Source organism: Notothenia rossii (genome assembly GCF_949606895.1).
Source record: "Notothenia rossii genome assembly, chromosome: 2".
Taxonomy (NCBI): domain Eukaryota; kingdom Metazoa; phylum Chordata; class Actinopteri; order Perciformes; family Nototheniidae; genus Notothenia; species Notothenia rossii.
In genome coordinates this window covers 35,900,597-35,921,628 of record NC_136904.1, presented here as the reverse complement: position 1 = coordinate 35,921,628, position 21,032 = coordinate 35,900,597, and the positions used below count along the sequence as shown (strand labels likewise).

At 41.5% G+C, this 21,032-nt stretch overlaps 2 protein-coding genes across 9 annotated transcripts in view; one reads left to right on the top strand and one right to left on the bottom strand.

Moving 5' to 3' along the window:
• LOC307030673 (E3 ubiquitin-protein ligase RNF182) overlaps window positions 1–13,148 on the bottom strand; it is a 28,931-nt gene extending 15,783 nt beyond the window's left edge. The window contains exon 1 of the mRNA XM_079667251.1: window positions 12,884–13,148. Within this exon, the coding sequence (XP_079523377.1) occupies window positions 12,884–12,947 (64 nt within the window). The 5' untranslated portion in view covers window positions 12,948–13,148. The remainder of the gene's footprint in view (window positions 1–12,883) is intronic.
• Window positions 1–21,032, top strand: part of cep89 (centrosomal protein 89) — a 157,029-nt gene that overhangs the window by 121,904 nt on the left and 14,093 nt on the right. For all 8 annotated transcript variants that reach the window (XM_079667242.1, XM_079667244.1, XM_079667246.1 and 5 more), the window contains one exon: window positions 13,019–13,167. In XM_079667242.1, the coding sequence (XP_079523368.1) occupies window positions 13,019–13,167 (149 nt within the window). The remainder of the gene's footprint in view (window positions 1–13,018; window positions 13,168–21,032) is intronic.

Below are 21,032 nucleotides of genomic sequence, written 5' to 3'. Positions count from 1 at the left end.
ATAGATTTGGTGACACTGTCACACAAGCATTAAGGAGAGCTGAGAGTTTGTCAGTGTGCACAGTAGCCCCTGCTGACAGTGTGACCTGTCAGAACAAGCTTCATTAAACTCTCGAGTCCAGTAAACTAGAAAATCATTTGAATGCGATGTGTTGGTTGACTGAGCACTGTATCTTCAGAGCAAAGAGGTCTTAACCTACCGGAGCTGTTATGTTATATCTACATGTTCTCCCTGTGTTCATGCAAGTTTACTTTTCCCCCATATGTAGGCTTCTCAGTCAAAACAATATTAAAAGACAGATTTTGTGTATGCCATGGAGCAGTGTGTGCTCATCAGAGTTGTTTTCCCTAATGAGAATAAAGCTGCATTCAGTTGATAGCAGTAAAACAGCTCTGAACTGACGTTTCCGTTGTGTTTCTATTGAGAAAACAGTGCCACCCCACTGTGTGGAAGCGCTACCCCTGGCCCAGCGCACCACTGGAAATTGTCACCTAGAGCTGCGCTCAAAGTTCAGATTATTTCAACTTTTACCTTGTTTTCCGCTGACCCTTTCATCTTATTTGTATTAAAGTTTAATTTTTGGGTTAGTTGGCATTATGTAACTTCCCTCTAACGAAACAGAAAGAAGTATTTCTTTCACTAAAGCAACACTAACTTGCTTACTTACCTTTGATGAATCGACTACCCATTAAACTACTCTAGATTAGGATATGTGGCAAATTCAATCATGGGGTGCTACATAGGCCTGTCGCGATAATCGATACATTGACTTATCGTACGATAAATAAAAATGGACTCGATAACTTTTCTGAGCTCGATAAATTGCCGTTTACATGCGTGTTTGTTTACATAAGGATGTGACCAGCATTTTAGCTAGGAGCGCTGTGGCTGCCAGACGAGCTGTGGCTGCCGTCCATGCGCGCTGTGAGGGGCGGGGCTGACACACAGCCAGGTCAGGACACTCTGTGTGCACGTACAGCAGCGTAGCAGGCAAATTAATAATATAGCGACAAGCGGGAGACAACGTGTGACTTACTCGCGGGGAATTTAAAATGAAATGGAATTGGTTACAAAACCTACACATCTCGATTCTCCGGTGCGGCAGTATTTTGGATTCAAGCAAAATCAACGAGGCCAACCTACGGACTTGAATGAGCCGGGCGGTGTGTCGCATTTCTTTAAAAAAGGTAGCGACAAAAGCAGGCAATACCACGCATTTTAAACTACACCTAAAACACAACCACTCCATTCCGTTTTCCCAGCTGGTAGCAAACACGGCAGCTGGAGATGGAGAGCCCCCACCTTCCCGACAGTTTACAATCAAAGATGCATTTGCCCGGCAATGCAAACATGTTAGTGTTCCTTGCTCGAAAACTTCGAAAAACAGATTTGGATATGGCCTGTTGAGGCATCTGGGCCTTTGTATGGACAGTGGACTGTACACATGACTGTTGTTTTAAGGAGATTTTTTTTGCTTGTGAGACAATGTGTGCTCATATTGATTTATTTATATATATATTTATATATATTTATCTATCCATCTATATAGAGATGGATAGATGGATGGATTGAGAGCTCTGTTTTCCAGCCTGAGTCTATTTAATTTATTGTTTTGGTTGTGTGTGATTTAATTAATTTATTATAATTTAATTAATTTGTTTTATTTATTATATATCATTTATATATTTTAATATTATTTCACATTTCATTTGCAATGTTGAATGTTCAATAAAAAGTTCTGTTTGAAAGGATGTACTAGAATTATTATGATATTATCAGTATGTCAGTGGTCTAAAATGGTCTTACAATGGTGCCGACAATATTATCGTTTATCGCAATAATTTCCAGGAACATTTATCGTCCAACAAAATTATTTATCGTGACAGGCCTAGTGCTACATTACAGGGGTGCAATAAACATTAGAGCAGCTCGCTATCTTCCTTTCTCACTTTTTTACTGATATCTGATGTTTTAGTTGGAACAACTTATCTACTGCACCTCCTTGTTTAATTGCTGCGACCTATTAAGTAGACCGCTTCATAGGTTTTTACAACAGTAACCACATCCACAGTATCTTCATCATGTTGGAATTGCTGTGGCCAGTAATCAAAATGCAGAGCTCAAAAAGTAAGAAGATCAACATATCTTGGCAGCACAGCATATCCCTGTAAGCATCATTATGCTGTCAACCATCTCTGCTCTTCAAAAATACACATCATACATTTAAGATAATGAAAAAAGATGAACACAGAAATAAGAAAAGTGCCAGAAGGGTAAAAAGGTAGTTTACAGATACATGTTTCAAGTTGATCAGCCCTACTAATAACCAACAAATCATTATTTATTAGTCCAGCCGAACACTCACAAACCATTAGCATGTAACAAATGGGCCTAGACTAGCCATTTGCATTTCTTTATCATCCACCTTTATCAAAATAAAAATAAGATGTTGCCCAAACATACTGGTGTTATCCTTTTATTTAGGACCAGAACTAATTGTAAAATAAATCAATCTCGAAAACCCATTGGCCTTGGTCTGACCACCATTTAGCCTCTAGAGCCAACAGATGATATATTGTGGTTTTCGGTGTAGCTATCTGGACAAATGGTTTCTGGGTAAATACACCCTCTCCCATGTGCTGGCAATTGTTTACAGTCGAATTAGCAAATTGAAATGCAAGATTGAGTTGGAATTGAAAAACTACTTCTGCGATCTGATTGTTTCACAAGAAGCCAATTTGTGGCCTACAGTAGCTAATACAAAAACGAATTACCATCGGACAAAGCAGAAAAGGATTTCGGCCAATCTTTGGTCCTCTACATGAATTGTTTACCTGCCACTAAAACCTACTGAGAAGTCATTTGTCAATTCATCACAGACTACAAACTTAAAACAAAAAACTTTTTGGTCCCAAAATCATGTCTCTGCTTCAGGTCCTGCATTCATATGCAAAGTCTGTTAGGGTCTGTTAGAGATTACATTGAATTTGACTTTGGCAGATGTTTGTGATAAAGCTGAGTAGGAGAGCGTTATTCATCTGTGTGTGTTTTCTGTGTGTATGTATAAAAGAGAGACAGTAAATGACTAACAATGCAATTGGATACACAATTCAGAGCAAGTAGCACAAAGAATCAAATTATTACTGGTGGAAAAGTAATCTTCATGCAGCTACAACTAAGTACATCAGTGCTAGTGTCGACATGCAGCATGCCTATCTAAAGTTGTTATTTGGCATTGCCAGCCAACCTCCAACAAACTGTCAGGATTTGAGTTTTGTGTGTTAAGTTTTGGTTTTATTTTGCTGTTCTGTGTTCCCTGTCGCATGTTTTCCTCCTTGTGTCTTGTCTGGTCCTACTTCCTGTGTGTGCCTTCCTGTCGTTAGTTTCCCTGGTGTGTCTGATTGTCTCATTGTGTTCACCTGTTGCCCTTGTTTTTCTCCCTCCTTTACCCGGCTGTTTCTTGTCCCGTGATTACCCCTCTCTGTATCTAGTCTTGTCTTTCCCTGTGTTCCCCTGTCGGTTCATTGTTTGTCTTCCCTTCACGTCACGCTCCATGTTTGTCCTTGAAGTTTTTGATCCTGGATTCTTTACTCGTGCTCCCCTGTTTTGGTAATGTTAAGTTTGTTTCTTTTTTTCTTTTGTCATCGGCTTTTTTTTGTAAAATAAAGCTTGCTTTATGTTAATAGCGCATTTGGGTCCTACCTTTTCCATGCACTATAACAGAATTAACCGACCAATTATGGACCCAGCGGATATTGATGATTTTGAGTTGGATCTGTTCGATCTGGATTTTTCCCTTCAATGTTATCATGCCGAGTGGAGTGGAACCTCGTCTAGAAGGGACAAAGAGGCTATACTCAAAAAGGCACAAATTGAGGTGGCCAACATGCCTTGGTTGAGGAGCTCGTTGCCTGAATCGCTCAGAGTTTTTTCTCGTAGCCCTGAGTGCCAGTCTCCATTTTCTGACCCTTTTTTGGGATCCCGCCTGGCGTTTGGAGGTCCACTGATCCTCCAAAAGACCTAAAAAGAACGCAAGGTCAGGAAGCCAGCTCGTACTCCAGTACCGGCCCACACAGCCATGGATCCGTGCACCAGTACCGGCCCAAACAGCCATGTTTCCGTGCTCCATTACCTGGCCCACGCAGCCAGGGCCGCGGCTTCAGTTCTGGTCCCAGCAGCCATGGTCCCAGCTCCAGTTCCGGCCCCAGCAGCCATGGTTCCGGCTCCAGTGCCGGCCCCAGCAGTCATGTTCCCGACTCCAGTTTCGGCTCCAGTACTGGCTCTCTGGCAGACGCCAGTGTTCTGTCGGTGTACCGACCGACTCAAGCTCCACGTGTCCTGTCGGCGTACCGGCCGACTCCAGCTCCCCGTCTCCGGTTGGCTCTCCAGCCGACGCCAACCCCCCGTGTTCTGTCGGCGTACCGACCGTCTCAAGACTCGTCTCAAGTTCCTTCTCAAGTCCCCTCTCGAGTCTCTTCTCGAGTCCCTTCTCGAGTCTCCTCTCGAGTTCCTTCTCTAGTCCTTACTCAAGTCCCTACCCCATGTCCTGTACCGTTGGAGGTCCGGCCGACACCTGTTTTGTCGGGGGTTCTGCCAATCCTATGCCCTGTCCCGTTGGGGGTCCCGCCGACTACTGTTCCGCTGGGGGTCCTGCCAACTCTGTGTCCTGTTCCGTTGGGGGTCCCGCCGTCACCTGTCTCGCTGGGGGTCCTGTCAACTCCATGTCCTGTGTCGTTGGGGGGTTCCGCTGAGGGTCCTGCCAACTCCATGTCCTGTGCCGTTGGGGGTCCACCCGACACCTGTTTCGTCGGGGGTCCTGCCAACTCCATGTACTGTGCCGTTGGGGGTCCAGCCGACACCTGTTTCGTCGGGGGTCCTGCCAATTCCATGTCCTGTGTCGTTGGGGGTTCCGCTGAGGGTCCTGCCAACTCCATGTCCTGTGTCGTTGGGGGTTCCGCTGAGGGTCCTGCCAACTCCATCTCCTGTGTCGTTGGGGGCTCCGCTGAGGGTCCTGCCAACTCCATGTCCTGTTTTGTTGGGGGTTCCACCGGATTTCCCGCCGACACCTGCTCCGCCGGGGTTCCTGCCAACACCAGATCCTGTCTTGTTGGGGGTCCCGCCGACACGTGCTGCGCTGAGGGTCCTGTCGACAACAGCCCTTGCTCCGTCGGGGGTCTCACTGACACCAGCCCATGTTCCGCCCAGAGTTCCGTCTACACCTGTCTGGCCAGGGGTCCCACCAGCTCCTGCTCTCGATACCAGTGCTCCGACGATCCAGCTGACACTGGAGGGGTCCCATTGCTGCGTACGTCGTCCTCCGGAGCTATCCTGTCACCGCTTTCGTGTCCGTCCTTCGGAGCGGTCCCGTCGCCGCCTTCCTGTCTGCCCTCCAGAGCTGTCCCGTCGTCGCCTTCTTGCCCGGCCTCCTGAGTTCCCCAGCCGTGGTCTTCGCCCTCGAGCACGGCCCCCTGAGTCTTCCAGCCGCTGCATTCGCCCTCATGCCCGGCTTCCTGAGTTCGCCCGCTGTGGCCTTCACCCCTTTTGTCATCGGCTTTTTTTGTAAAATAAAGGTCGCTCTTTGTTAATACCGCATTTCTGTCCTACCTTTTCCACGCACCGCAACACAAGCCTTCCCACACTTGTTGACTTCCCAATTAGCTTCACCCCTCAGCGAAGGTCACAGAACTCAAACTAGAAGGGCATGACAGCAGAGTTTTGTGGAAGGTAGAACATCTGATTTTCCTTGACATTGAGTTTAATTCTACAACCCACAAGCTTATTGGATAAATGGCATTCTTTACAGGTCCAAGAAAAAATAGCTGACAAATAGTAAGTGCTCCTTTAAAACACTATGCATCACATTCAGGAAGTTTCACTAAATTCCCATCTTGGAGCTTTCCAGGAACCAACAGGATTCCATTGTTGGCCACTGAGAGATGCCCAGTATATTTTTTGTTTCCTATAAAGTCTATATGTTCAATGGTTAACCACTGGGAGCCAACACATACAACCAAAGGGTTTTTTCTGTTGGCCTCTGAGTGCTAAAATGTGTAACCACAGTCTTTTCCTACCAATGGAAGCCATACAGTAAACAACCAGTACAGTGGGAGTCATTCAGTATCTTGCCTATTTCTTCAGCTACAACTTTCCCTGCATGCCAGCAGCAGGTTTACTAATTGTATCCATTCAATTCCTTTAATGTCTTATTTTGTGTCACTATGCTCCCATTTAATTTAACCATTCTCAGTAAGATTGGGTGTAAAGCAGTTTCATGTGGATGAAGCCTGTCTACCCTATGGAACTGCCTCTTTACTTAATGACACTTGACAGCCAGTTTCCGCAGAAAAGGTCAGTCAGTTTGCACATGCAATTATGATTTATGGCTCAAAGAATCTTACTACTGCTGCAGGGAATTTGACGATTTAGATATGTGAATTGATTAATTGGACAAGAGGCTATGTATGGTGCTGTTAGAGAGGTTGTGGGGTGTTAATTATAATAATGGTAGGTTGGAAGATCCCCTAAAGTAGAGGAGGGTGTATATACAGTAGTAGCCTTTAACACAAGCGCAAGATTTATGCTGCATTGAGACTGTTAATAGCAGTTGTTGGCAGCAGCGCAAATCATATTTCAGCATAAGGCAGGACATATGGCAGCGCTGACTCATGACTGGCTTTTTAACAGGTGGTACGACCCAAAAATCTTTAAATGGCTTCTCATAGGGACCAATAATAGAACCAAGAGACTGGTCATTTTAGGAAATAAACAGATTGAAGCTTGAGAGCAGTTTCAAGCAGGAAATGTATGTGTACTGCGAGTCACTGCTACATACAGTATATCAAACGCTCTCAAAAGCATCAGTCCATAGTCTCGAGGTTGCCCCAGGGGATAGTAATAATTGTCTGGCCAAATCCTTCATTCTCACAAAATGTTTTAGATTCCGAACTGTAAATGGACAATCCTCTATATATTTTTTGCACAATTCTGTTCAATTGCTATTTTGCTATTGCTATTTTTTTTTTAAATAGCCTTTGAAAAAAAGAAACAAATATATTACTATTTTTAAATTAATTTGGTTATGTATGCACCTATAAACACAATGGCAATAAACCTGAATCTAATTAGGATTCTAAATGTGAGTTGTCTGACTAAATACTTCAACCTATTTTGAAAGTTACTGCTTATATGCAAAGTAAAATATAAAACATGGAGAGCCACTGCAAAGTTGTTACTCTTTAGGTTTCTGACTTAAACCAAACAATGAAGTGTACAATCATAAATACTCACCGCTCTGAATCTTTAGTGTTTTTGTTGTTGTAACTGTGTGGAGAAGGTCAGCCAGCCTTTTGGCTACAGTTGGGAGGAAAGGGTTTATATATTGGTTTGGCTTGCGCAGCTTGCTATGAGGACTAAATGTCACCGCTCCAGCTGGGCTGATTCTGTCGCCGTGCTGCCTCCTTGGGGGTTTGATGGATATTCAGGGCAAGTTTTGGATACATTTTCCTTATAATTCTCAAACAGAAAATACCAATTCCATTCATTACAGAAGCACAATTGGGAATTCATATGCTGGTTGAGAAGAGAATTCAGCCCAATACTGAGACTCTTAACTCCCATAGTTCCCACCAGCCCACCCCCCAATCTTCTGAAACGCCCCTAATGGACTCCCCTGTTTACTTAACACTATGTAGCACTCACACTTTTATTGACGAACGCTCCAAGACATTAAATGTGTTGGCTAAGTGAAAATGTGTCAGTATGACACAAATAAGACCTTTTTAAACATTAAAGAGCATCTTGCAGGTTATTTTTTTTTCTACATTTATGCTTAAACTTGCTTGAAAATTACAATTTAAAAAAGTGAATGTAGTATTTGATATGTTTTACGAAACATAAGGGCAGGAATTCAGAGGGAAAGGAGCAATTTTGAGCTCTGCTCTTAAAAACTGCTTTTTTTTAAGGCCATATGTCAAACGCGTCATATTACATAACAAAGGGGACACATCTCCGCTCTCTGACCGCGGGTATAGTTAGTAGTTGCGTTGAGTTGAGCGGTTGTGTTTTAGTGAGCTGGTATTTTTCGGTAGTTTTACATTGTATTTCACCATTTGTAATCATGGTGCAGTATTGTGTTTTGTGCAGGTTGCACAAATACCAGCCTGTCAGGACATCGAGTCCACAGTAAAAAGGACCGGAGCGTGCGTTCGTTCCTTGTTTCGTTGTGCATCCACCTCCCTGCAGCACATACTCTCCACAGCTTTATCAGAAAACCGTATTACTTCTCTCTCCCCCCCCCCTTCGCTGCTCTCTCTCTCTCCCCTCCGGTACACGGCACCGTAAGACGTAGTGTGGAGTTCCATTAGGTAACGCTGTGGTGGCTGTACTGTTCCAGCCGTCTCCTTTGTGTTTGTTTGTTTCCCCCTGTCTGTGTTGTTAGTGTGTGCGTGGTGGCTGTCACTCCTGGCTCCCGGCTCAACCTCCACTCACCTGCTGCAATCAGCTGTGCACCCTCCCCGACTACACACCTGCTTTCCATCAAGCCATTTACAACGGCATATCAACGGAGGCTCCACAACCTTTCTCCGCCAGATCATCAAGTATCAGCCGTATCTCGCGTCTCTCCTCCGGTACACAGCACCGTAGTGTGGAGTTGCATTAGGTAACGCGAGATACGGCTGATACTTGCGCATTAGTTTCTGTTATGGATCAGTATCAACAGTCCTGCCAGTAACGTTACTATATTATCAATGCTACGTTAGTTATAGCCTGATATATGATAGCTAACTTCACAATGTTGTGATGTGACGTTAGCTAACATTCTGTAGCTAACGCCGGTCACTCACCAAGATAGCTGCCCAGTTCTCCACTGGTTCTCCTCACACCACAGCTCAATTTCTCTCCGATGGCCGTTATTTCTTCTAATCCTTGGCTGCTCCTGGTCTCTTGGACACCTAGCAGGCTCATAATTATAAGGTTGTGGTCCGTCATATGCATTCAAATATTCATGTTCAACTTCTTCTGTGTCGAAACTAGCATTGGGAGCCATGTTTATTAATACGTTACACCGGCCGCTCTCCCCCTTGTTTCCCCCATGTTACGTCACACGCGGAAGGTCACGTGCCTAGGCTTTTTTATGCGGAAGTGAACATTTCTTACAAAAACGACGCCAGATGTCACTGTAGTGTATATTTCTGTATATTTTTTTGAAAATCTAGTGTATTCGTCATTTTCCTACACATTTATTCACAGGTGTCTTTAACCTGGAAGTTGCTCTTTAAAGCATGTAAACAGGTCACAGCAAAGGAACAATGCTAACAAAAATCGTAAAAATGTGCATTAAACGGGCCCCTTTAAGACATATTGGCAGTTTTCTCATGACATTTGGGAGATGGCTGGTTCAATTATTGGCAGCCGTGGTTTTACTTTATGACTATCTCAAACAATGAGAAATCCGAGTCAGATCTTGTAAGCTCCCAATCTCTGTCTGTGACATAGGGAAGGAGGAAATAGCCTGTCATAACTGGCCGCGAAGCACGTCAGACCACAGCAGGACGTGGCTGATGACAGATGCTGCCAACTAATGACCACCTGAATACTCTTTGTAGAGAAGCGGTCGGTGGTAGAAGAGAGGCGAGTTTGTCACTTTTGCAGGATTAGTGGGCCCGTAATTTAGAAGGTGAATTCTGTGTTATACTGATGCACTACGTTTTAGCTTTACTTTTCAGTTATAATTATATTTCTGTTATTACAGCAGTGTGGTCATCAACTGTACAGTATCCAATTGCATTCTTAGACATTCACTTGCTCACACGCACACATACACAAACCTTGTTACAAAATGTAATGATTGCATTTTGTCCTAAAAAGGAAGGGCAGTCCCCCTAATGTGAGTGTGCACACAGATTGATGTCCCTACAACAGGATTAGTAAACACACACACACACACACACACACACACACACACACACACACACACACACACACACACACACACACACACACACACACACACACACACACACACACACACACCGGTCAGTGTTTGGTAAATGTCAGTAAATCAATTCCAAGTCAGATACTTAATCAGTCACAAACATTACTTGTAACACTTTGATTGACTGCTTCACTCCCAGTATGTATATTGTCTGTCTGCTTATTGCTTGCTTACAATCTGTAGTCTGATCTATACACAACCTTTTGGGAAACACTGCATTCTGTCTAGCATTCAGAATGCAGTTGGTAGTCACTATCATAGAGATAATCTTAAGAAAGGAAACAAAAACAATCTAGGTTGTGTCATTTAACATATTCGGTCTATATGTAAGGTAAATATGTGATAAAACATGCCAACTCACGATTAAAGAGCTTTTGGGGAATTATGACTTTACATTCGAATGAGGTCATAAATCTATGCCTGTTACCAATAATGTAATGAGTCATACAGTCATCATTTGTATTCTTTAATTGGTCATATTTGATGTAGTTATTTTAGCCCTTTGTATCAGTCGAGATTTATATCCTTTTTTCTCTTGGCCACTGCAACTGTTTAAGGACTGAAGATGCATCACAGACTGTAAAGCCCCTAGGTCAAATCTGGCTAGATAAATACAATTTGATTTGATATTTTACATTTCATTGTCAGGGTAAGGTTAAATAGGCCTGTAGGTGTATTCCACTACCTAATCCATGTTGATGATTCGCTCATAAACGTCATATTACTCTGTCACGGTTCTGGGCTCTGTAATTATGTCTGATAGATTAAAATGCTCAGCAGGTAGATTGTTCTTAGCAAAGTGAACAATGAATGTGCCGATAGGAAAAGGCAGAAAGCTTCATTATGAACTTGATGTTAATCCCATCAAATGCATGGAAAGCACACATTCTAGATCTGAGTCATGTCCCCTCTGATGTAGGAGGTGCCATTTTCTTAGGAAAATTAATATATGATAATTTCCTTTGTGACGGATAATGGTCTAATTGTCTTCTATTAGGAGTACATTTCCTCGGTGGACTATTGGTGTACAAGTAAATAGATGTTCTTGGAAAACAGGTGCTTCTCCATTTTTGCAACTGTTTCTATGTTGAAGTACTGTAATACTACCCTTTGATTATGGAAATAGAAAGACAATACTCACTGTTAAACTTAGTTGGACCCAACGTCCTTTTAACTCACTGCAAAAGTAAATGTTCACATGCTCTTAGCTCTCAAGTCTATCCAAGAGAATATATTTATTTTGTTTATGTTTTTCATTAGGTGGCCTCTTTGAAAGCAATTCATCTTTCTAAGGCAGGGGTCAATTAAGAATGAAGTCGCCCTTATATGCTTGATTTCAGGTTTCATAATTGAACTTTTCTGCTGTGACGTGCCTCCATGGTTTAATGTTCCAAAAAGCCTTTATTTTTCTCATACTGCCTGTGCTGCAGCACCTCTTTTCACCCTCTGTCTGAAACCAGTTCTCAGTCTGCTCTGATTGGTTAGCTGGCTGTCTCTGTTGCGACTCATTTTGGAGTGAGCTTTGGGATTTGAGCCTTTGCAGATCATTTACATACAAAGAAACCCAAATAAAACACTAGAGGAAAGGGAAAACCCTGAAAAACACAATAGAAGCTCTTTAAAAGAAACGTGGAAAATGTGTATGTATTTAAAACTTTAAGAAAATGTATAGATAAAGGGCAATAACATTGTTTTTACTCATGGAAGAGTTAATAGAGTTAATCGTGACATTCCAGAGGATTTTTAACAAGTAATTCACAGACAAAAATAATAGGACTAAAGTCATTTAGATGAGAAAAGTCATTCACTCAACTATTAATTTAATCTACCTGATGCACTAATGTGGCACTTATGTTACCATGAATGTCTCCTTGGTTGTGATTCGTTGGCTAAGAAAAAAGCATTTGATATCTGTTCGCAGTTTTCTGATAAAAGCTCTGTAAAGAGAAGCCATGCTTTCAGTGGTTGCTCCCTGTTGCTTTCTGGGTACAATAGACAGGATCAGTCGGGGGTCAAATGTGCTGTGTGTACATTATCTCTATAGATAATTACAGCTCACCTCATCTGGTATCATCATTACTAGATAGAAAGAAGGAATAGGCTGGAATAGATATTAAATATATAACAAGTACTACAACACAAGACTAACTGCTCCAGTACAAAATATCATATAAATATATATAGCTGACAAGCCCGGCTACTTGAGAATCCATAATTATTCAGAGTAAAGGGTCAAAACAACTTGTTTGTGTTACCCTTTATCCAGCAGACAGTGATAGCACACACAGCATTTGTCCTCAGACAGACCTTGTTTTTCCCATGAATACATCTCTAACTGCAGAGCAGCAAAATCCACCCTCTCTGTTTCTATTTTGTGCATCTTAATCAGTGTTTTCTTTCTTTCATTCTTTCATTCATTGAATTGCCCTTCTATTGCTTTATTGTCTTTATTGACAAGGCTTTTATTTTTGCATGAATTGAGGTTACTCCGTATAACAGGAAACGTGTGTGTGTGTGTGTGTGTGTGTGTGTGTGTGTGTGTGTGTGTGTGTGTGTGTGTGTGTGTGTGTGTGTGTGTGTGTGTGTGTGTGTGTGTGTGTGTGTGTGTGTGTGTGTGTGTGTGTGTGTGTGTGTGTGTGTGTGTGTGTGTGTGTGTGTGTGTGTGTGTGTGTGTGTGTGTGTGTGTGTGTGTTGCACTAACTGCAGTAGTTCTGAACTGTCCGCAGCTCAACAGCTGCTGATCTGCTGATACAATGACTTAAACTCCGGTCTAGAACTGTCATTGGCTGCACACACACCCAAACAAATAAGCCCTTAGACATACAGATGCAGCCACACCAGCGTTTCCACAGAAGATCTGCAGTTTAGTGTGTGTGTGTCGTTCCTCACCTTGTCCCAATGTGTGTGACTCCCCCTCCTCCACTCCAGTTGTCTCTGCTGCGCTGTCCTTCATGGAAATCCTCCTCCTTCATAGCAACACTCCACATCTCATTCCTGTGTGTTTATGTGTGTTTGTATGTGCAGGTGTACCGGAGCCAAGCGTCAACCAGGCTGGCAGGGTTGGAAGAGGCAGCGGAGGGGAGGACAGCTTCCTACCAGAGGGAGATCCTTCACCTGCAGAGGCTGCTGAGAGAAAGGCAGGACGCTGAGGAGAGACTGCTGCAGTCCAAACGGTAGGAGGGGAGCGAGGAGCAGAGAGAGAGGGAGAGGGAGGAGAGGGTAGAGGAGAAACGGTAAGGAGCAGGCGGGCAGAAAAAGGGAGGAGGATAGGGAGAGAAAGTGTGAATGAAAGGAGGAGGAGGAGAAAGAGGATGTGTGTGTCGCTGGAGGGAGGGCGGAGAGAGAGATGCAGCGCTAAAGTATGCATGGAGACGGAGCCTTTCACATCAACAAAACAGTTGCTGACAAAACACAGAGATGTCTAGAAAATCCGATCGGGTACAGCTCTTCTGTGAATATCTGGCTTTTTCTTACATTGTTTCCTTCAAAAGAAAACAAGTTAAACCAATGATTGTCTTATTTAAGCTCTTGATACATTTCTGAAACACAGAAATTATAGAATTTCTTTAATTCAGAAGCAGTTTTTATAAAGTTTGTCCCTAGAGAACACTAAATCACAAGCCCTGCTCAGTACGTATATGCCTCGGTCTCAAGTCTTCAAGCGACCGTTCTCAAACACATTTGTCACATCAAATACATAAGGTGATAATATGTCAATATTTAGTTATCAACTTGTTGCACTGCCCCCAAGTGGCCAAATACATGAAATAAAGATAAATGTGCTTTTGGTGAGTTCTGTTAGTTTGTTGTCGGTTTGCCATAAGGAATATGGAAAAACAGCACGACACACATATCAACGTTTGCCCATTTATCAAGTAAGGCTAGTCCATCTAGCAACTTCTTTGACCCAAAACTGTTAGAAAATAATTAAACTATAACCAGACTGATGCGTTGCAGATTGTTATCGGCTGATATCCAGAAAAAATATGTGATTGAGCGATTAATGCTTTCTATTCCTTGGTCACTCTTAATGCCATATTTAGAAAAACTAATGGTAGTTGAGACCACAGTAGAAGACCTGGTTAGCGTTAGTTGAATTTCAGAGCTATCAGCTAATGACTTGACATTATGATGCTTTTTTCAGTCAAAATTCTTAACGTACATGAAAATGTTTTAAAATCAAATCTTGTAAAACTTAGGGGCAATAGAAAACAGATGAAAGAAAGGGAAATATGAACTGTTTAACTTTTTTCAAACTAGCTCTAAGTGGATTATAATGCATATAATTTACATATATTTCATCAAATAAAATATTGAAATAAAATAAAATCATTTATATCCTCATCATTTGAATTGCTTATTTCAGGCCTATAACCATTATATATGACAATGGCAAAGTAAAAGGATAACACCTGGATGTTTTGGCAGTTAACACGACTTCTAGAAGGTTGGAATTAGTTTTACTTTACTTGAGGAAATAGCCTTGGTCGAGACCTGAACTCTAGGAGTACTGTTCTAGTTTTATAATGTGTTCAGTTAAGTAACATACTGACGGATTGATCTTTTAATAAATGTGTTTGAACCCACAACAAACAATATAACAAGTGAAGCACACAAGACATAAACAAACCAGTCATACAGAAACACACATTACAACACATCGCCTTTCTAAAATAAAGCATTTCACACAGCAAAAGTCTTAACTGCTCTCTCTAAATTAATCTGTTAACTCAATCAGGACCATCGATTTCTAGCAATCCTCCTAGCTTCCATTCTTATTCACACATGACAAATTGCTGCAGTGGAACCACCATATCTGATTCACTGCAGGATTTGCATTAAGTAGTACCCGAGGCATTTTATTTCAGAGCTACAGAGAATGGCCTACTGCTGTGACAAACAACATAGGCTGGTGGGCAGTAATTGGTTTCGGTAAATGCTAGAATAAAACATGTTTTTCATATGGTATGTATTGTATTGTGTAAGTGTTCTTTTTCAAAATTACTATATGCAAGTATTTAGGAAGAAAGGAAGGAAGAGAAGTGTCATCTTTTAAATAAACAATGCTTGTACATCTTAGACCTCTGCTAAAGCAAATGTAATTGTACTGGTGAGGGTAGTGCTGAATGTATCCTTATTTATCACACACAACTACTAATACCTGAAATGAAGGAGCTTGTCACTCAGTTATAGGGGGAAATGGACATTTCTAATAGCCAACCGTTTGAGTTGGAACTCTTTATTTATGATATTCTTACTGCTACATATGACCTATAAAAACTTGACTGGAACTTTACTGCTCCTGAAACGCACTACCGCTCCCCCTTTATTCCCCCGCTGTTATGTCTGTTTTTAGCTTGGTCACTGGGCCTGCTGCATGCTGCTATCAAATGAAAGCTGGCTAATCAGATCGTTAGAAGATCCTGTCCCGCTCTGCCCCGGGGGCATCGTAATGACAAATCACACACACACACACACACACACACACACACACACACACACACACACACACACACACACACACACACACACACACACACACACACACACACACACACACACACACACACACACACACACACACACACACACACACACACACACACACACACACACACACACACTTGCACCAGCTTTGAGACACCACAAACCACTGTAGTCTGGTATTGTGAAAGTGCATTCACCCTGTGATTCATTGGGAGTATGGGAGGAGTTGGATGTGGGTGAAACCCTGACTGACCTCTAAATAATTAGCCTGAAGCACCTGATGGTTTGTTTACACAAGATCATCTGATAAGTCATCATTGGAAACTTAAAAATACTTTGCAAGTGCTCCTACTAGCCAATAAATATCTTCGTGAAGTCAGTCTGCAAAAGACGATACTCTCAATTTCTGATGTAACTTATGCTGTTGAATTATCTATGTTAAACTCTTTATGGCCTGCCATTGCTGTATAACAGTACTTGTAGCCTGACCAGTTCGATTTTTGCTTGACCTTTTGATTCTTCTGTGATTTTGTAATGTCGCGGGTATGCCGTGCAAGGTAACTAAATAATTTCAGCAAAACTACAAGGCTACTTGACTTGTTCACCAGCCACAGCAAAAAACATGACATGCAGTGTAGTTGTTCTTAGCCAAGAAAAGCAATCCACTTGGCTAAAGTCAAACTTCTAACCTCCATACGGGCGAAAATAAATCTATCTCTGCCTTATTTTATTTTCTCTCTGATCCACTGCTTTGTATTCTGCCCGTGGTTTTGCAGCAGACGTGCTGATAGGTTGTGATTGCCGCCTGCCTGCTGAGTTCTGGGTAGCCTCCAGAGAGGCAGCACTGCATGAGACTTCCAGGAGCTTAGAAGGGGATGAGTTTTTAAATGACTTTCTCCCCTTTAAAAGTATATATATTGTATGCTTTTATTCAATGTTCTATCACATGATCAGAGATATATATAATTTGTTTTGGGGTTAATTGAGTAAAGTACTTTGTGGCGGACGCATTATAATTGGTTAAAATTGATTGATGAAGACTGTACTGAGAATTGTTTGAGAATAGGATCTATATAAGTTTTATGCTATTGTCAATATGTCTATAATCGTCTTTTTGTGAACATTTTTGTAGGCTTCATTTATATGTCAATAAAAAATGGTGTTTACTTATAGTGTTTGGAAAGTATCAGGGAACTACTAAGAGCTCTAGTGTTTAGTGTTTAGTGCCATCTAGTGGGGAGGATGCAGAATGCAACCAACTAAATACCCCTCCCTTTACAAGTCTTCAGTATCATGAGCTGCCTGGTGCAGAACCATGGTTACGCTCCCCTATCTTTCACAACCATCGCCTCACTCAAGGCCATCTTTACCAGAAAAACGATATTCCAAAAACAACGAAATTCAGGCAGTGGATGGCCTCACCGCGGTAACATAATAATAAACATAATAATGAATATGTTTTCAACAAAGACAATAGTCCAAGGTGCAGTGTAAACTTGTGTGGATATCTATAAATGTTTCAGCTCGGGGAAACAGTGGTTCAGTTGTAATTTTCTCTTCCTCTTTTAAGGCATGTTGGAGCGTTTGTTGTTGCAGTCTTAATCTCTCCTGTTTTCACACGCTGGGAAACAAGCAGTGTAAATTGCTGACGTTAGTTTATGGAAATGGCTTACACACTTAGAATTTCATGCATAATTGATGCTAAAGCCCATGAATGCAGATAAACTGATTGTGGTTGTATTTGATTATCTCCTGGTTTCCTATCAGGTTCAGGAGTGGTTCTGAAAGGGTCATGGCTTAGTCTTCATTTAGCGTTTGTTAGTTTTCCTATGGTATCGGTCATTAGAGGTTTTAAGTAATGCTGTGACCACATCTTTTATAATTTGTACTTCTCGTAGTGGCTCAAAATGTCAAAACAAATACAAAGAATCGGTATGTAGGTAATTATTTGTAATTTAGTTTGTTGTATCCATTGCTCTTGAGCTTTTCTCTAGAGGGTTTGTATTTCAGTTTAAAGCAAGTATATTGGCATTGCCAAACATTATGAGTACTTTGCTAACAGCAGCACTTTACTCACATGGATAATCCATAACCCATTTGTAGAGCTACAACCAAGACACCATTTCTCAATTCTACAGAAATAAAACACAGTCATCATGTTTGTTTATTATAGTGTTACACTACAATGTACCTTGCAATTCCATAACACATTTTGCACAATAAAACAGAAGCCAGAGTTGACATATTGTACAGAGAGTAAATCCAGGAGTGAACACTTTTATTAAATAGGGCAAACTCTTTATATTTAAAAAAAAAAAAGTTGATGTAATGGTGGCTGAGTATCGCCCAAAGCATGGCACTGGGACCCTCTTCTAAAATATTGATCCTAGAAAAAAGCCAGATTCAATATAGAAAAGCCATTGACATGTGTGAATGTTACACACAATTCACTACTGCTCAGCCATAGCATTATCCGTCTGGATCTATTACTATTAAATGAACCATTTGCATTTGTGAAATGGCTCACTTCCCTTTGGTTATGAAACAGCAGCACAAAGACTCTGTTGGAGTGGTAATAAAAAATGATTGTCAAATGCTGAGGCTGGTATAGCCAGACTGTCCTTTATAGCCCTTTCTGCTCAGAAAGACAGTGAATCATGTCAGTGTGCTGACAGGGCGAGGTCTGTGGCGGGGAGTTGTTGTGTTGCAGAGCGATAGACCAAATCCTGAGGTGGCTGCAGCTTACTGAAGCTGTAGTTGTAATGGAGACGTACTGAGTTGGTGGAGCTGCTGCTGAGCTCTTAGCTACAGGTCAGACTGCAGCTGTGCAGCCTCACGGTCCCCACCACTATCACACCAAAACACTCCTACACAAATAGACACACTCCTGTTGAATTTTCCATCTATTTTAGCTCTGTGATTTAGCTTTGTAATCTGTCTGAGTAGCTTCAAAAGGAAGCAATCAAGACTGCAGTTGCCATGGGTAACGCATCTGTGGATGCTGTTAGGGTTGGAGGCAATTAGCAGGTGGTTGAGTTTGTGAGGGTCTGAACTGAAAGGATACAAGGGACAAACTGTTTTTAATCCATCACTCAGGAAAACAGCATTAATTAATCTTAACTTGATTAGAGAATGTTTCTCTTTTTTTCTCCACGTAAAATAAATGCTGTCAAGATAAAGCACGCAAGCTCACATGGCCTTGATGAATTGAAATTGAATTGAAAATACAGTTTCAAACCCCATCAACAACTAATTTTGTCCTGCCAAAGTGTTTCTAAGAAAAAAAGCAATATCTGAACAACAAAATAAGCAATTTCTCTTGAAATGATCCTTTGACCATTATAGATTAGTAATATGGGCATTTCATGATGGTAGGTTCACCTTGGTGTTGTATAAATCTGGGGCCGTATTCACAAAGCATTTTATATTACCGCTAGGAGTGCTCCTAACTCGCGCTAAAACATTTTACGTAGGAGTTTTTTCTTAAAAGTTATTCACAAAGCCGCTGAGACCTACTCATACTAAGGATAAATCACTAAGAGTGAACTAAGAGTGACGCGCCGTTGCTATGGATTACGTCGATTCTCGTGTATGAGTTTAGAAGCGGTCAGTACGGTGATTGGTTGTTCAGAGCAGGCGGTCTCGGTGAAACTCATCCGCAACATCCCACAAACGAGCCCACTAAAACAAGGAAATAGCCTAGGCTAGAAATGTATTCCAATCAAATAGTTATGGACAGTGCAGTTAGCAGAATACACGCATGATGACAAGTTTGTGCAGACCACGATAATGACGTTGTATATGCACGTTAAAGAGAGAGAGCAAACAATAAAAATACGTAAATTGCATTAAATCAAGGAGGCAATTAAAAGCACCCCGCAATCTATTATCCAATGAGCATATTTCCAGCACTTAAACACTTTCAATAACAGCCCATACCGCCGTTAAAGCCCCCCTATCATGATGAATGAAAACAATCTGCGTGTTGATGGAATGTACTTTCTTTCTATTGACGAACACGTCCTCATCTTTTGAGGGCGCAATTATTTTTATGTGCGTCCCGTCAATAGCACCGACCACACCGGGCATACCTGCAATTGCCATGAAGTTGGCTTTGATCCTGTGTAGTTGTTGATTGTCCAAAGGAAACCGGATAAACTGTTGGATGATATGTGGTCTAGAGAGCGCGTTGATGGTTTGGTTTATGGCACGGCTGACTGATGGTTGCGATATTCCTAAATCGTCGGCATTGCAAAGTTGCATTTTCCCTGTTGCTAAATATCGTAGTGTTGCCAAACATTTTATTTCCGGACTAATCGGGTTATTCCTGTTAGTCGGGGATGTTATTGCATCCTGCACTAATTCCACAACAAGTTTAATACCCTCACGATTTTGCCTATATCTCTTGATCAATTCACAGTCTTCCATTGTCTCCAAAACATTTCGTCTCGCAGCCATTTTCAGATTCTTTGTGAATAGGTCTTACTGAGTTAGGAGTCCTCTCGAGGACTTTTAAGCTCTCCTAAACTTAGGTGCTACTTTTAGGCCTAAAATACTTTGTGAATTGCTCTTAGTGAATAAAATTAGGAGTCCTAAATTTAAGACTGACACGCCCATTATGTTTAGGAGTTTCTCCTAAATTCGCCAGTTAGGAGCTACTTTTAGCCCTAAGATCCTTTGTGAATACGGCCCCAGATCTATATGGCATACCAATAACCTGTCGTCATTGCATTGCATACATAAGTTATGTCATCCTATATTACCAATTGATTGGTTTATAGAGAGAAGTGCGTCTGATGTTAGCTTGTTGTTTTGACCAAATGACTCTTTATTAAGTAATCGAGCCAATGGTATCCTTCTTTGCTACTTCCGCTCATTTTAGTTTTTTTTACAATTTCTGGTTCCTGCCAGAACTTTCTGTTATCAGTCCTAATGTCCAAGCCATCCAAAAACAGATCTTGTTTGATTTGATCCTGACTGAGACCACCTGTTTGCGTCAAACCGATGTTCGGCTGTTTGGTCCACACAATGGTGTGGTGAGGTTTCAAAACCTGTCATTTCGTTTTGGATCAAATTGAAAGTACAGAAAGTCCAGACTAAACAAGGTACTTTTGAAAAAATATGGTCATATTTATGTCCAGAATATATAATGTGTGCTGAACCAGGATTGTTTACAGTCTTATACCCTTGTGACTAACTAGTAATGCAATAGTTCTCACGTTGAGGAATCATTGCACTAAAGTACATAATACAATGGTCCCAAGGTGTTTATCCTGATTCATCGGATACCATCGGTATAGTCTAGTTTGTTTGCATGCTTACATTTTGTAAATATGTGACTGATGGGAATCTATCTTTAGTTTTGCAGGTATGTGGTCCTAAACCAAAACATTGGACAAGTGTCAATCTTCAGGGGACATGAAACATTTTCTGTATCAATCCCTCTAACAATTGATGCAACATTTAACCCCAAACCACAAATGTCAACCTTGTGATAGCCCAAGAAGAAAAGTCAGGGGATAACAAATTTGCCTCAAAATATTTTTTATAT